This window comes from Protobothrops mucrosquamatus, unplaced genomic scaffold (assembly GCF_001527695.2).
Source record: "Protobothrops mucrosquamatus isolate PMUCROS unplaced genomic scaffold, P.Mucros_1.0 scaffold253, whole genome shotgun sequence".
NCBI classification, from domain to species: Eukaryota; Metazoa; Chordata; class Lepidosauria; order Squamata; family Viperidae; genus Protobothrops; species Protobothrops mucrosquamatus.
The window spans coordinates 269,106-286,171 of record NW_015386601.1 but is presented as its reverse complement, the minus strand read 5'-3'; the positions used below and the strand labels follow the sequence as shown (position 1 = coordinate 286,171).

The window sequence follows — 17,066 nt, the reverse complement described above, 5'->3', positions numbered from 1 at the left end:
CATCCTGTGGATGGGACTTCACTTGTTTGCATGGACTGGTTTCTGGCATGCCGCGAACTGGTGCCGGTCCATGGACCGGGAGTTGGTGACCCCTGCCATAGACCACAAATCCTTGAAGCATCATGATTATCACAATGATTCTAGGTTTGTTATATCATTCAGAGTAGCTTCAGGTCTTCCAGAATTGGTTGCCTACATTCCCTAATTGGAAGGAAATATTTTGAAAACTGAAAACTAGTTACAGGATTGCAGGAAAGCAAAACAGCACCTATGTTATTTAACTGGCATAAAAATTTGAAACTGAAGTGTCACCGAACTTGCCTAACCAGGAAGGATAGTCCATTATATATATATAACCCTGACAGTAATAACCACATGGGACATGACTTTAACGTTTTAAGTCATCTGAATCTGATTCACTTTCTTGCAGACTGAAAACTAGCACAGCAGTGGAAGATATTATTCTTTGGGTAATAATTAGTTGCAAACTCTGGTGAACTCCTATATTCACGAAGAAATAAGCCTTGCTGACTTAGTTTTATAGAGATGTATTCAGAATTATAACCTTAATAAAGCTTCTTTATTCTTAGGGCTAGGGAAGCAAAACAATTTGGGGGCAGGTATGTGCCACTCCATTTTGTAAAACAGTGGTTCTCAATCTTTTTAATGCCACGACCCCAACCAGTCGTAAGTCGAGGACTAAACCGGTCGTAAGTCGAGAACTAAACAGGTCGTAAGTCGAGGACTACCCAACTGGTCATAAGTCGAGGACTTTCCCTGCCCAGAAGCGCCGCGCATGCGTGGTTCCACCCCCTGCGCCGGCCGAGGCATAGCTGGCAAGCTGCAGAGATGGAGCAGGCTGACCACCAGCTGGCCCAGCCCAAGGGAGGTAAGGCACCCGCCGGAAAAGGGGGAAAAAATGGCAGACAAAAAAAATGGCGGACAAAAAAATGGCAGACAGCCTTGCTTGGCAACCCCCGTGAAATGGTCGATCGACCCCAAATGGGGTCCCGACCCACAGGTTGAGAACCACTGTTGTAAAATGTTCTTCTGACCTTACTATACACTTGGTTAGAAAATGCTAGCTAGTAGCCAAGATAAGCTTGTCTTAAGCAATATTCTTTTTCATTCACTCTTGAAAGTCAGCTGTTTGTCTGGAAGCTTTTGCTGAAAATGCTTTTAAAGCAAAGTATAGCAAGACAAAAAAACACAGAAAGCAATTTAAACAGAACAAATCCCTATTACCACCTCCAAATTTGGATTCAAGGAAAAACAAACAAACAAAAAATGGGAAAAGGAAAAACCTTGTCTCCATCAAATCCGTCCAACAAACTTCTCTATCAGTGGGTCATTGTCAATCAATTAGACAAGGCTGTGGGGATCTACAGCTTGGGGGGAACTGGAAGGACAGTGGGCCACTCTTGTTGCATTGCTATTTAATCACTTGTACTAAATAAATAAAGCAGCCCTAAGGTGCTGTCATGTCAAGGGAATTCACAACAAAACAAAAACCCCAAAAGAAAAAAAAACACCTTGATTTTTCTATTCACCATTACTTTTCTCCTCCCATGAAGAACAAGAGAGGGTTATTACTGTAGCCTTAAGTCTCATCTTTGTGCAGCTAAGTCTTTGATTCCTACTGGACCCTGCCACTTTCTGGCGCTAATTTGTCAGGCTGAACAAAGAAGGGATTTGTACCTCCTGTAAAGTCTCAATTAGGAAAGGCTTCTGCTGTATTATGTACCATTCAGACAGGACACAATGATGGTAATTACAGGAATTTGCACTAAATGGCTGAAGAATTTGCAGCAAAACTTTTTATCTACACAAAGCTTACTCCACTTTTGCAGCTGTGGGGGTGGGGTGGGATGGGTAAGGGTATGGGGGGTGGGTGGAGGAGGAATTGGTGTGCCTAATGCCTACAAAATGCAATTACCAGTAGCAACCCTGGTAGGTTAAACAGTCACCCTATGAGGACAAGACAGACAAAATCTTTCTAAATGGGAAAAGGCCAATGAAGACATTTTGCAATCACTGTTTACAGTCTCCTCTCCCTTGGCTTGTTACTTTTACACTGAAAATAATTTAATGTAATGCTTAATAATAACTACATTGTATTAATTATATTAAATTATTTTGGGGATTATACAGCTCTTTATATGGGGCCAAAATAATGTTAGAATCCCACCTTAAGCTCCTGGATACATATGGAATTTTAGTTAGTCAGTTATGCCTGTTAAAGTACGTGTATGCGTGTTTATGTGCTACAAGGATACAACCAGTTATAAGACATTAATTTACTGGATTGTCATTGTCAACCCCTCTGGCTTTCCCACTGAATAACACTACCTATATCCTTGGCTTACTCTTCCTATTCATCAAAACAAAGGAATAAAATCCCAATTAAAATAATAGGCTGCAACCATCCATCATTATTTAAAAGGAAATGTATGGAATTCATTTGAGGTTCAGAGATACTCTTGAAAACAAATATGATGCTGGAGTTTGCACTTGCTTTGCAGCATATTAGCTCCTGTTATTATTTAAAGAGGTTTTTTTTTTAAAAAATGCAGAAAATAGGCAAGGCAGTAGTTGTTAAGAATAGTGTCTGCAGTCACTCATATATGCAGGTACCTCCCAGTGTAGATTTTTTAAAAATCCGATTAACCTATATTTGGTGCATCCTCATCAACAAAAATAGTATTATGGAGCAGGTCCATGCATTTGTTAAAGGAATTATTTGCATTTACAGAATTATCTTTCAGCTAAATTACCTCTGGGAATTATAAGCACATAATGGCAGCATGGTGTTCTGAACAAAAAACGGAGTCTAAGGAACTACTGTAAAATACTTGCTCATCGAAAAGGTTTACTTATTTGTCCTAGGCCAGGGGTCCACAACCCACTACTGAGCTGTGGCCTATTATGAACCAGCCATGTGAGTGGCAGGCTGGCGCAAGCAGCTCAACTTGCACAAATTGAGCTGTGTGAGCATGCATGTGCGCCAGCCTGCCCCTTGTGCAGCCCAGTTCCCCTCTCCCCCCCAGCCACAAAGGTTGGGGACCGCTATCCTAGGCTACACGCTGTATCTTAGACCTTATCTTTACAAACACTGTACTAATTATTAGCTGGTGTTGTAGAATTTATATTTGCTACAGATGAGAATGGTTTCAAAACAAAACAGAATCCTCATCTGACATTAACAGTGTAATCTATTTCTTAGTACACACTTGTCAACATCATTGCCCAGGGGTTTTCCAAAAGGGGTGTATGTCACAGCTAAGACTTTTTTAGCTATTTGTCAAAACCAATCACAGGCAACTTCTCTATTATTTACATTTTTCTCATGGAGGTTGCACACATTCATAATTTTAGAAGGTTGCACTATAGTACTGCGTACAATTTTTCACACCTGCAAAGCGGTTCATATAGCCTCTGTGAACAACACTGACAAATTTTAAGTTCAGATGTGTCAGAAGGATAAATTCTCTAAGAATAAATTTGCAGACAAGAAATGTGGCCATTGTTTTCAAGTAAAGAAATATAATCTAACTAAAAGTAAATCAAATTTATTATTTTTCTTGTCCTGCCCATGTTACATAAAGACTTAATGCAGCCCTTAGCCAAGAAATGGTAGTACATACCCAGTCTAAAGCTATCTTTGTCAAAGGATCCAAAGAATACTTGAATATGTTTTGCTTGGCTAGGCTAATTTTCATCACGTTATTTCCAGCATTTTATTGAAGAATCCGATTTTTAAAAAATAAAAATCACTTTCAAGTCAAAACTTGATCTGAGGTGACTTCTCTGGAACATCTGTGCCATTTTCTAGGCATGATATAGAAATGGTTTTTTTGCCACTGCCTTTTTCCAACATCCCCACCTTCTAAAAAATAATTACTCTAGTCTAGTGCTATGGATTGAGAGGAAAAGAACAACTTAACTTTGGAGGCTAGTTTGTCTATTGTTGTTGTAATAGCCATTACAACTACATTCTTGCAATGGAATGAGACTTTCTTCCTCCCCTTTCCTCGCTTCAAACTTATTAATTGATCAAACCACCTGGCATGGTCAGGTTATAGTTTCCTAACAAAGAAAACAAGAAACTGGAAGCCCTTTAAGAGGGCTTTCTTAAAGAAGCAGAACAGTCCCACCAACCACTGACAAGTCAGCCTCTCACCCTTGAATTCCGTGCAATACATTTTCCCTCTGAAAAAGATGCAGAAGGAAATCCCCCCTTTTAAATAAGGGGACTAAAGGCTCCTAGGAATGCTTAGTTGCAGCCTAACATTATAATCTTTATCCCACTTTATTAAAATAAGCACATTTTATATTTCTATAGGAATTAATTTATGTGTATCCTTAAATAAAATCTAGCATATGAAAAAATAGCATTCTTCATTTCTCCACACAAAAGTTATTTAGTAGCTAAGTATTGTTTTTCAATTAATATAAATGCCTAATTTATCTTTCAGGCTCCACTAATAAGTACATTGGCTTTCTTAACTTATGTGTGTGTGTGCATGTGTGTAGATGCGCATATGTATGTGTTATATGCATGTATCAAACTTTGGTCGCTCTTACAAGCAAGACAATCTCCTGATATAGCCCCCTGCTGGAAATAGCAATTCCTTACATTTCTAGACATAAAGTGCAGCATTAGTACTTCATCCTCAAATTTCTACTCAATATCTATCTTAACTTCCTATTCAAAGGTTCAGATTTCTTTAAATCAAACCTCAAAATACTAATGTAATTTGTCTACTTATCCAGGATTATATCAGGAGGATCAAAATGACATTCGGGGCTCTATTATGTAGTTATTTAGCATATTTATACAGCTGCCCATCTCACAAACTGGTGACCCTGCATGATATATACAACAGTTAAAAACTCTACAAAAGTCTAAAATTATAAAAAAAACACATGTAAACAAATACAATTATTTTATAACAAATATTTTATTTTATAACAAAATATTTTGTTATAAAATAAACAAATAAAACTCCAGAAAGTGAGAGAACAAAATCATTTAATCTCATAGTCATCTTGAAAGCTCTGGATTTCAAAAACTGGCGAAAAAACAATGTTTTAAGGTCTTCTGGAAATCCCAAACGTGCTTTTACAAAAGGGAAATGGACTTTATTTTTCCTTGAAGACATTTTGTTTCTCATCCAAGAAGCTTCTTGACTGAATGGTGGGAATGGAAGGATTCATACTGTGTTTCCCTGAAAATAAGACCAGGTCTTATATTATTTTTTGCTCCAAATGACGCATTAGGGCTTATTTTCCGGTTAGTCTTATTTTCGGGGAAATACGGTACTAAATGCATCCGTCTGGCTGACCATCTTAACTGGGGCTTATTTTTGGAGTGGGGCTTTTATTAGGAGCAATCCTGAAAATCATGCTACGCCTTATTTTCTGGTTGGGTCTTATTTTCAGGGAAACATGGTATTCCTTGCAGTCATTTGGTCTTTAGCACTCTGAAGGTCAGTCATTAGCTCTCTGAGAGTAGTTGAGGCCAATTGGGGGTTTATTTGTGCCCTCTGGGTCACCTGAATCACAGTGCAAATGAATGTGAAATGTTCTTGGAAGTGCTAGAAAGGACTATGTTGTAAACAGGAGATAGGTGGTGTCTATCCCTCCCACTCTGTTGAGAGAGGACTGTTTAATTTTAACATAGATGGCCTCTTTTAGCCCTCTTTCAAACCACAACGCTAATAAGAGATGGGGCTAACCTCACCTCAGGGGAATGATGTTCCAGAGCACAGAGGCCATAGCAGAAAAAGAAGGCTGCCTGCGTCCTGCCAAATGGAGCTCTTTTGGGAATGGAACCTGTAGAATACTCTTCCTGCCTGACGTGATGGGATGGGTAGATGTATCTGGGAAGAGGCCATCCCTCAAAAAACCTGTTCCCACACTATGTAGGGCTTTAAACATCAAAATCAGGACCTTGAATTGCACCTGGAAGTAAATTGATTGTAGAAAGAGGTGTAATGTAGTCAAGAGAGAGACTGGCCCAACCAGGGGGAAGATTGCGATTCTATGCTAGGCAATTGTCACACATTTATAACAATTGCAGCATCGTCTATTAACATGATTGCCATTTGCAATCTTCCCCAAAAAATGTTAATGGGAAAGGTGAGAATCTCTGCTCTTGTGTTCCAGTCCAGGGATCCCCAGCCGCAGGGGACTGGGCCGCGTGAGCAGCGGGCGAGCACGCACAGCTCCATTTGTACGAGTAGTGGGTACTGGCATGCATGCATGAGGTTCCATTTGTGTGAGTGGTGAGCACAAATGGAGCTGTGTGCGCTTGCCTGCAGCTCATGTGGAACCATTTCCTCTCCATCCTCCCCCCCCCCCGGTCTGAAAAGCTGGAAAAGTTGGGGACTGTTGCTCTAGTCAAACTATGTAAAAAAAACTAACAGAAAGAGGATAACAGAACTTCCACTCATTTACGTGTCTAGCTCACAGACTGTTTTTCTCTAATTTGAAGAAATTTTCTATTAGTATTAGCGGTAATCTATTACCGTATTTTTCCATGTATAAGACGCTATTTGTTCCTGCAAACACCCTGTTCAAAAATCAGGTGCGTCTTATACAAGTGCAGCGTCTTATACACGAAAAAATAATGGTAACCTCTGCAGCCCAGGGCATGCTTGTGTGGGTTCTTTACATGCCGCCTAGTGCAGGTGTCAAGCCCCTGTGGGCTTGCCACTAACGGGAGGGGAAAGGGGGTAAGATCGTCGGCCAGCCGAACCTCCGGATTTGCCGGCTCAGCTGTTCGGCACCGTGCCGAACAGCTGATCGGCATGGAAACACTTGCATGCCAGAGCATCTTATACAAGGGTGCGTCTTATAGATGGAAAAATACGGTATTTTACTTTCAACAGATTGATTCATAAAAAGTTGCAAGGCCAAAGAAAAGTTTTATTCAAATAATTCATTGTAACTGGATGTTGGATGACTCTGTGTGTACTAAATACATTGAAATATTTGTAAAATCAAAAGACAACAAAGTTGGCAAAATGTTATATATAAGAGCAAAGAAATCTACCTTTTCTTCTATAAAAAGCTATTCATAAACCAGATGGGCACAATAGAGTTATATCATACCTGGGCTGGGAAAATCTGGTTGACTACTACATGAAATACAAAGACTACTTACTTTTGCTACCATCTTGTGGTCATCCAGATTCTTGTAAGGGGATGAAGGTATGCTGCAGACCCTATCAGTTAAAGAACCCTGACTGGCGAGGCCTAGGAAAAGAGCCTTCTCTCCGTTGCTCCTGCCCTGTGGAATATTCTCCCCCAGGAGGGAGGGGTGGGCCCCGGCTCTCCTGGCCTTCAGAAAAGGAGTTAAAACACAGCTCTGTGAAGCCCAAAAGAGCAAGCGATCGTGGGGGGCTGGTTGGTGCCACGAGAGCTCTCCCTTCAACTTTTAAAATTAATTTTAACAGGGTTTTATTATTCTTGCCTCTTTTTGAAATTTTAGTTGTAATATTTTAATTTATATACTGTTTTTATATTTTGATGTTTCATAGTACACTGCTCACTTTTGGAGGAAGATGGGATGTTCAGAAATGTGAAAGATAAATAATTTTTCATTGAAATTCTGTGATTATTGCTTTATTTTTTTTTGTCTTTAGTTTTTTTATATTTAGAAATCTGAGTTGCTGCCCTTTGTATTTCATAACAAGCACAATTCTTGATTTTGACCAGATAAAACAAAGCATTTTCTTTATAATAGCTAAAGAGAAAATTTTAAGAATTCCCAGATGCATTGGCCAGGGTGTATCAGCAAATTCAGACTGACTGGTGGCAATTTACCACAATTAATATTTATCAGGGAACCCTTGGAAAAAGTGCCTGTGGAGTTTCAAATTATCCCAACTCTCGATTTGCAAACAGAACCAACAACCAAGTTATGTGCTACACCAAAAATACCAAATTGAGACACTCTTATGCAGTCTAAAGATATATTAGTGAAGAGGTTTGGGAACAACAAAACATCTTCTTTTATATTACTTACCTGCACACTTGAAACTCTGAGCAGTCAGGCCTCTTTCCAAGGACAAGGTAGTTAAAATGCTCAGAAAACTGGTGGTGACAGACTGGCGCTTGGTCTTCCTATGTTCTTTTCCACAAGATAAGCCTTGAACTTTGTTTCTAAGTGTAACCTGCAGGTTTTGCCCTAAACTCGCTGCTCTGGTTGCAGCCTTCAAAGCCTCCATCCATTCCTGAGCTCTTTGAAGGGTTTCTGCACGGAGACGAAGCACATCTTGAGGAAAGATCACTTGAAAGCAAGAGTCACAATCATCCAGAATATCAGTTTGAACAGAGATGCATGCCTCAATATTGTAGCTCCACAGAGGGTCCTCATCAAGCCCACCAATCTGAAATGCCATGAGAAGAGACCCACTGAGTACAAAATGGAACGCTTTCCAGTTATTCTGGAGAGTCAATCTGTAAAGAATCCCTGATTTGACAATGCTTTGGTAATCCTTGATGTTTGGGGTCAAAGATGTCAACTGGAACAATTCAGCAGGTTCCTTCTGTAAACCATGGTTTTGAATGAGGCTGCTCTCAGCATTATCTAACTTCCGTGAGTTCACCAAGTCTCCTTTTGGCCTCAGAAACGATGGAACGGAAGAGTGAACAGCTTGCCGAAGTTTTTGCCCCCAGTCCAAAGCTTCCCAAGGTGATTCTGCTTTGAGTTGCAGGTGCAAATTATTGAACAAGACTGCATCAACTACACTGGTTTCCACATTGATGCTTTGGAAGTGCAAAAGCAGATAAACTGTTGGAAGGTTCCGGTTGCCGCTTTTGTCAAGCTGATACAGATAAAGTTCATATGGAGAGAGTTCTGCATAAAAAGCCTGCCAGTAACTGCCATGGTTGTTCTTAATTTCTACATACCCTTTCTTCAAGATATTTGAATATGTAGGCTTGTGTTCTAGAAAAGAGTTTGAACAAAGGTAATTATAAATGTTTTAAAACATCTCTATAATGCTTAAGTTGACCAGTAAAAGTTGTTCATTACTGGCTTAGGAAATCATAGTGGCTGGGCATCTTTTATTAACTGAGGTTGGTTAGGTTTACAACACTCCTCTTCACAAAGATAATTTAGAGCTACAAACTTACACCTTGATAACCTTTTACTTGAATTAAAGGTAGCTGCTCTTACAAAGGATCTTGAAACAACTGATCCAAAATAGGCAGCAAGGTATCTTAATGGGAGCTGGCAGAAATTATCATATTATGCCTATTCTTTGCCATCTGCTCTAGCTTCCAGACTACTACTAGACCCAATTCAAAATGCTATTAAACTGGACATCCCTAAATGGCTCGGAACATGATGTGCATGACTTCCTTCTCCCATAAGTACTTTTAAGATCATCTTCAGAGCCACTTCCCAAACTACCTCTCTCACTCGTTCTTCCATATCTATAAGAGTATTGTTACTGTGTGTATATATACACAGATATAAACACACAAAATTAAAAAAATACTCTTAAATTGTCCAAGCAACTTGTTTCTACAATCATTGGGCAAAAGGATATTTTTTATTATTCTAATATTTTCATATATTCTCACAGAATTTGTAAAAGTTCAATAGGAAGATGAACCTCTTTGTCACTGTGAATTACACCTCATGCCATGTAAATTAAAATTATTTACATTTAAGCTGTGATCATTTCTTACTACTGTAAACTCCATAATCCTAAGCGGCATTTGCTAAACCACTAAGCGGCATTTGCTAAACCACTGATCACCATGGGATTTAGTAAACATGTACAGGACTGCTTGATATTCTTTCTGGAAGAGCACTTTCTGGAAATTGTTTTTAAAAATGGCAAATGTCTGGCAGTGGTGATGCAAAATATGCTGAGAAATGTCTTAATTGGTACTATGTGAGAGAAGAGTACAGGTGGTCCTGGGCTGGTGGCAAGGATGATCAGGGGACTAGAAACTAGTCCTATGAAGAGAGTTGGAAGGAGTTTGTAATTTTAGCCTTGAGAAGAGAAGCATGGGTATAGGGGGGGGGAATATAATGGCATTCTTTAACTGAAATGTCACATAGACGAAAGCCAACACCTCTTAGGCAATAAGGTATTTAAGTCATAGGAAGGCAGATTCTGACCAATAGAAAAAAAAATCCTAACTGTAACAGCAGCAGTTTGATGGTGGAACCAAACAGCAAAAAGATGTTGAGCTCCCCTTTACTGTGCTATGTGCCTAAAAAAGACTAAAAGCCATCTGCCTGGAAGCTTTCATTTAGATTTTTGAACAGAATGGGTGCAAGCTGGGGAATTCTGGGAGCTGAGGTTCACACAACGTAAAGTTAATTAACCAATGGAATTAACAATTAACAAATGGAACAACCTGCCTCCAGAAGCGGTGAATGCTCCAACACTGGAAGCTTTTAAGAAGAGACTGGACAGCCATTTGTCCGAAATGGTGTAGGGTTTCCTGCCTGAGCAGGGGGTTGGACTCGATGACCTCCAAGGTCCCTTCCAATTTTTATTATTATTATTATTATTATTATTATTATTATTATTATTATTATTATTATTATTATTATTATTATTATTATTATTACTACTACTACTACTACTACTACTATTACTACTATTACTATTATGTTGCTGAGGTTGAGAAACACTGGCGTAATGGGTACCATCCAGCTGTAGAATTTAATGAACCTCCTCTATAGTTTTCAGAAATATTTTTAATGATGTGTCTGCATTTTCAATTTGTGCATTTTACCCCAACCTCGGCCACTGAATCTGATAACTATTCCAATACACGGCACCATATGTTTCTCCTATCACACTGAACTAAAGCAAGTAATAAAAGACTGCTCTGCCAACATGTATTTTATCCTCCCTGAAAAAAACCTAAAAAGAGAGGTTTTATTTCATTTGCAGACAACAAAGAAACTAAATTCAATTTAAATTTGAAGGAAAGAGGTGTCGATGAGACAAAAGGATACAGTATAAGTAGAAACCAATTTTATTTGCCTTCCATCTCTGGTTCTAGGATTTATTAGAATTTCTGTGTTAACTCAGAACTCATTAATTCTTTGAGCCTCCCCCTCCCTCACCCCTTTGTAGTGTAGATAATGGGCACACATTCTACTGTCATCTTCCTTTTCTGTTAACCCAATAAGAGAAACCGCATGGCTACTGCAGATCCAACTACAACTCCATCAGTTGTTCTAATTTCTATCAAGCACAAAAGACACTTCAGGTTCTGCTAGTTTTCATGCCACATCCATCCTTGTTTTCTCCTCCTTGCTTGCCTTAAACTGTCTCAGAGATTTGCTTGTCTTTTGTTAAGCAAGACAAAAGCTCCCTCTCCTCCCATCCACACACCCCCCTCCCGCCCAATCTTCTACAGCCAGTCATTCTTTCTACTAACTGTCTCTCAAGCTACTGTGAACTGGCTTCCCACTTCAACAGGAACAATAGTGAGGAATGACTTGATTAACATGCATATCCAGCACACTCTTTGGAGCAGCAGTTGCTGGCACAAGCTGGCCAGATCACAGCTCCCTGACCATTGCCTTCCCTCAGACATCCCCTGTTCCACCTCACCTGCCTTATGCACCAAAGCTACATAATACCTTTTCACAGAGTGCTTTCTCCCCAGCTTCTAAAAGGGAAACAAAATTTCTCTTTACTTTCACCGAACAAGGAAATTCAATTGAGGCAGAGCAAATCAAAGCCCATGAAAGTAAATAGGACATAATCACATTAAATTGCCCACATCTGGGGTAGCTTTTTTTTTTTTTAATGTAATTTCTACAAACAAGTCCCAAAGGAGGAAACATCAGAGAAAAGAGCAGGGTAAGAATTTTCTCTCTACAGATTATATCCCTTTTCTTTATTATGTCTCATTACAATTTTTGTAATGTATGTTATATATCAGAAATGCTCGCTGAGAGTAGTTAAGATCTCTCTTTCTTTGTATTCTAACAACCTCTCCAGGTAATAGAAGCAAAGATCATACTGCAAGCAAAACTTGGGTTCCATTTCTCATGGTCCACAATCTTTTGGTAGTGTTATTGTCTGCATATGATAGTGAAATTACTTTATTAAATCACTCCAAAGGTCCATCTAATTTAGCAAACCATTTACAGCTGTTACCAGTTAGTTGTTTCCAAAATGAAGAAGCAAGAAAGCAATAATACTTCCTCATTCTTTACCCACCTGAGCACCACATATTTAGAGGTACAATGTCCCTAAACATGGAGGTTTTACTTAGGTATTAGGACCAATTGGCATTTAATTAAATAAATAAAAGGCATTGATTTCTCCAGAATCCTTAAACATGTCCATAAGTAGTCAAAGATATTGGCTAACTTGGGTGTTAGGCAAATAAACAATTGAGAAGACCTTTAAATAAAGGAACCCTCCCGCCTATAATTTTAAAGGAAATTTTCTGTCATATAAAAGAAATTAGGACTAAGACATCAAATATCACATCTAGAATGAGCATGCATTGACAGCATTTTTTTTCTTAATGCATTAGTGAACCATCTGAGAGGTTTCTTGACTCATTACTCCCTCGGTTTAATACTGCTGAGTTTTTACTACCAGGAATTTGCTATAATAGCAAGAATTTCCAAACAACAACAATCCAGAAAGTTTGGAAGGAAGCATAAAGCAAACTGATCTTCCCAGAATGTTAACTATTTGGCCACTTGGAAGAAATTGAGAATGAAAATAACAACAAACAAAAACAATCCAGGTATTTTCTTTTTGCCTTTAGACGGTTTGCAGAGTGAGATGGGCAGCATATAAATTTAATAAATAAAATCAATCAATAAAAATAATTTTCATATGTCACAAAATATATACACGAACTAAAATACTCTACAGAGGTGGTGTCTGCAGTTTTATTGGATTGAGTATGGAAGCTTTGCACAAATATCCTCATCTACTATCATTTATAATGTAAGATTCTGACAATGACTCCTTTCTCAGCGTATTCTTCAACATCTATTCATATCCCTTGCTTCTTTCATTTAAAGAATACACAGTGAAGTAGAGTGGAATTGGAAACTGAATCCAGAAATCGGTGCTGTAAACTCCTCAACAAGGAGTGTCCAACCGTGGCAACTTTTAAGACTTGTGGACTTTAACTCCCAGAATTGGGACCTGTGGACTTCAACTTCCTGATTTCCCCAACCAGCCATGCTTGTGGAATTCCCCATGCTGGCTGGAGAATTCTGGGAGCTGGAGAGTTGGAGCCAAATATTAATACTTACCAGTATTCCCTGGAACATCTTTTCCCTTTTTGAATCCAGTTGGTGTAAATGAATGTTTAGAGCACTGGCTCGCCTGATTAGACAGCTGTTGTGGAGAGGCATTATTAAAGATGAGGCCCCAATTTATGTGACTAATATCAGAATGTGACCGGTTATGGCCTGGCTTGAAAGAGGAAGTTTCTTCATTTTGGACTATAACATCATTCACAGAACGGGGCCGATTCTTCCTCTTCTGGCAGATGTTAAAGATATTAAGAGCTGAAGTGTCTCCCTGTTCAGCCCAGGAGAGATTGTCTGGCACCATTCCCCTTTGCACTCTAAACTGTTCTTTGGTAGGAAATGCAGCCTCTACTTTGGTTTCTGAAACTCCATTTTTGCAGTGTGCCCAAACAAGGTTATTCTTCCCTAAAGAAGTAATGTTCCTTAAATCTCCACAGGCTGTGATTTTATTAAATGCGTCACATCCAACCAGTTCAGGAATCTCCTGAATGCCATAAACTTCCAGGGGCTGCACATTTTCCAGCTTAGCATCAAAGGTACTGAAGAAGTCTTCCGTCACTTCCAAGGCTGGACTGATGTCATCGACTTCTAAGGCCTCCATTTTATTTGTAGTCAAGAGACCTATATCTTTGGGAGTATTTTAATAAAACAAAAGACAAAGACGTATCTCTGGAAAGATTCTTGCAGGTATTTCTCTATCCTGCTGGAGACAGAATCAATATAGTTTTCATTGCCATGGGCATTTCACTTCAGGAGCTTGAAACAGCTTTCATTTGTAAATGTTGTCATGTGTAATAGTTGCCGTCAGCTTTTTCTTCCTGAATGAAGAAGTATTGGTGGTTCAGCAAGAATTCTTTACAGAAACTGGATTTTCCTGTAAAACATGATAAAATACTCTGAAGTAACATTAGCTACAATAGATTCTCATGTCCTACCAGAAAGCACCTATAAACAGTAGAAAGATAAGAGCATAACTTAAGTGTAATTGCTGAAATCTCCTTTTGGTCCACTTATCTCAGGCTCTACTCAGCCATCTTGAACAACCCTAGAAGATTCTTCTCCCATAGGTTTAGCACACTAAAATCTTTACCTGAGGCCCTCAGAGAATTGCATCTTTGGGAATTACTTGGCTAGCAACTGGATAGAGGGTGATGACTATGTTGACACTTCCATGTATTTATACACACAAAAATTTGTAAATTGCCTTCATGTGACTCAAGGCAATTACAAAAATGCAATATATAGACAACACCTCTCTGGTGTTTTCAACCCTTTTTAGGCACTACACAGAAATTTTTAAATAAATGTTATTCCTGATGATTGGCTTTCTGAGCAGAGTTCTTCTACATCCATACCTACATAAGATAATTACTGTTTGTTGAGTTTAATTATATCGATACAATTTAAATATTAATTTAATGCTAATTGTGTTTATTGCATGCTATCTTATATTGTACATTGTAAGTTTATATTTAAAATATGGAAGAGTAACTGTCTAGTCCCTTATTTCAAAAGTGCATCTGGGAAGTCGGGAGGGGTGACACACGACCCTCGATTTTGTTCACTGTCAGACATAGAGACAGGTGCATACAGTGTTCAATTTATTCAAGTTGAACAGTTTCCCACTCTCACCTTTGTCACCTAGGACATTAAGCAGGCTTGACTAAATAATGCAAGTATCCTGGGGCCAGGCTAATCAAGGGTTTCAGCTTTGGAAGGCTGGGGTATAGCTAGGAAGAGTTCATAGACAGAGTTCAAAGGCCAGCAAATTTGCATCTTCCTTATACAGGTAGTCCTCGAGTTATGAATTCCATTTATAACTCAAGGATTCGTAGGAGTGAGTTGCATACCTTGAACGCCATCACTCCCTGCTTTCGCCCATGCATTCTCTAATCAAATGCACGGGTCGTTAAGTGAACATGAGGTATCTCAGCGTGGGGAAGGCCATGGGGGGCCTAGTGATGGAATAGACCACCTGCTTAAGACCACCCAAGGCCTCCCCTGACCCACTGAGATACCTCATGCTCCCCACAATTGCTTCCCACCCCCATCCTGCCGTGCTGGGTCACTTACCTTGCAAAGACCTAGCGAGCTGTCTCCTCTCCAGGTGTCTCCTCCCCAGCCTCTCTGCCGCACAAGATCATGGTGCCCAGAAGCTTCCAGTCTCTACCCAAACTGTTTGCAACCTGACAGGAGGATTTGGGTCAGCAAAATCACTGCCTCAAAGCATCTTGCCAGCTTGCAAATGCTTTTCGCGCTGCGAGTGAAAGGTTCTGGGTGCTGTGATCTCACGGGACTTCAGGCCGCAAGATCATGACACCCAGAAGCTTCCAGTCTTGGCGCCCAAAGTGTTTGCAAACTGGCCGGACGCTTTGAGGCAGTGATTTTGCTGACCCAACACCTCCTGTCAGCTTGCAAACATTTTGCCTGGAGACTGGAAGCTTCTCGGCACGTGATCTTGCGGCCTGAGGTCCCGTGAGATCACAGCACCCAGAACCTTTCACTCACAGTGTGAAAAGCATTTGCAAGCTGGCCGGACATTGGGAGCAACACAATCGGCTTGCAAATGCTTTTCGTGCCAGGAGTTAAATGTTCTGAGGGCCATGATCTCACGTGACTTCAAGCACACATCAGAATGGGTGCCTGAAGTCACGTGAGATTGCAGCCCTCAGAACCTTTCACTCTCGGGCGCGAAAAGCATTTACAAGCTGACTCTCCTTTCCCTCAAAGGCAAAGAAACCACGGCAGAGAGGTGACAGATCTTTGCAAGGTAAGTGAGTCTGGCACGGCAGGATGGGAGGGGGAAGCAGTTGTGGTGAGCTGGGGAGGAACAGTGTGAATGTTGGAGAGCCACTGCGGTCGTTTGTAAGGGGAACAATTGCCATGGTGCTGCAACATTAGTTAATTTTGGGACTTGTTTGTAAACACTAGGGAGCATTTATTGCATAACTTCAAATGGCCGCTAAGTGAACTGACATAACTCGGGGACTACCTATATCTGCCTGAACATGTTAGAATTATTTGTGTAGTTACTAGAAGATAAATTATGCAGGAATGTACCAGATTGTAAAACACAACATCCTGTTAGCACAGCAGTTGGAGGAATGGTAGAGCACATTTAGTCACTTATGCATAATATAATATAATAATTTATAACTAAGTTATTATATATTATTAAGTTATCACGATGGGGAAATATTAAGTTAAACATTCTATATAAAGAAGAACTGGTAAGACAATGTTTCCACCACTACGCTTTTTGGTGCCTAAAATAATACTTCAAGGATCTTAAAGAATGCCTAGGCCTCTCCTATATGAAAACAGGAAAATATTTTCCCCATATTTGTTTTAATTTTTAGATTTTCCCCCCTTACGTTTCTTATTATTTCCAAAACAATTACCACACTGTATACTCCTTTTCTAGTCCTTTACTAGTTACTTATTTATTAACATTTTACATTTCCCCATACTGATTTCTATGTGTTTTATTTGTATAGTAGCGTTATCTAATGTGTGCACAATGTGCACTTGTCATTTCTGCTGTTCAATGTCTTCTTAGGAAACGAGTGAGATTTTGAAATAAAGTATAAGTGTACCATATTTCTTTTTCATCATCTTGGTTGGATGCATGTCTTCTTCATTACCTCTATAATTTAAACAAGCAATTTATCAAGTTAAATACTGCATATTTTAATATATTCCAAAAATGTATTTAAATGATCAACTGGCTAGTATCCTTATAATAGTTTCTCATACATATCACAGAATTAGATCCACTGAATTTATAATA

The 17,066-nt window shown here is 39.4% G+C and overlaps 1 protein-coding gene across 1 annotated transcript in view; it reads right to left on the bottom strand.

Annotated features, from left to right (window-relative positions):
* PLEKHM3 (pleckstrin homology domain containing M3) overlaps positions 1-13,926 on the bottom strand; it is a 55,733-nt gene extending 41,807 nt beyond the window's left edge. Inside the window, exons 1-2 of the mRNA XM_015814462.1 lie at positions 13,277-13,926; positions 8,033-8,956 (exon numbers count right to left, since the gene is read on the bottom strand). Coding sequence (XP_015669948.1) covers positions 8,033-8,956; positions 13,277-13,877 — 1,525 coding nt within the window. The 5' untranslated portion in view covers positions 13,878-13,926. The remainder of the gene's footprint in view (positions 1-8,032; positions 8,957-13,276) is intronic.
* Positions 13,927-17,066: the final 3,140 nt, after the last annotated feature.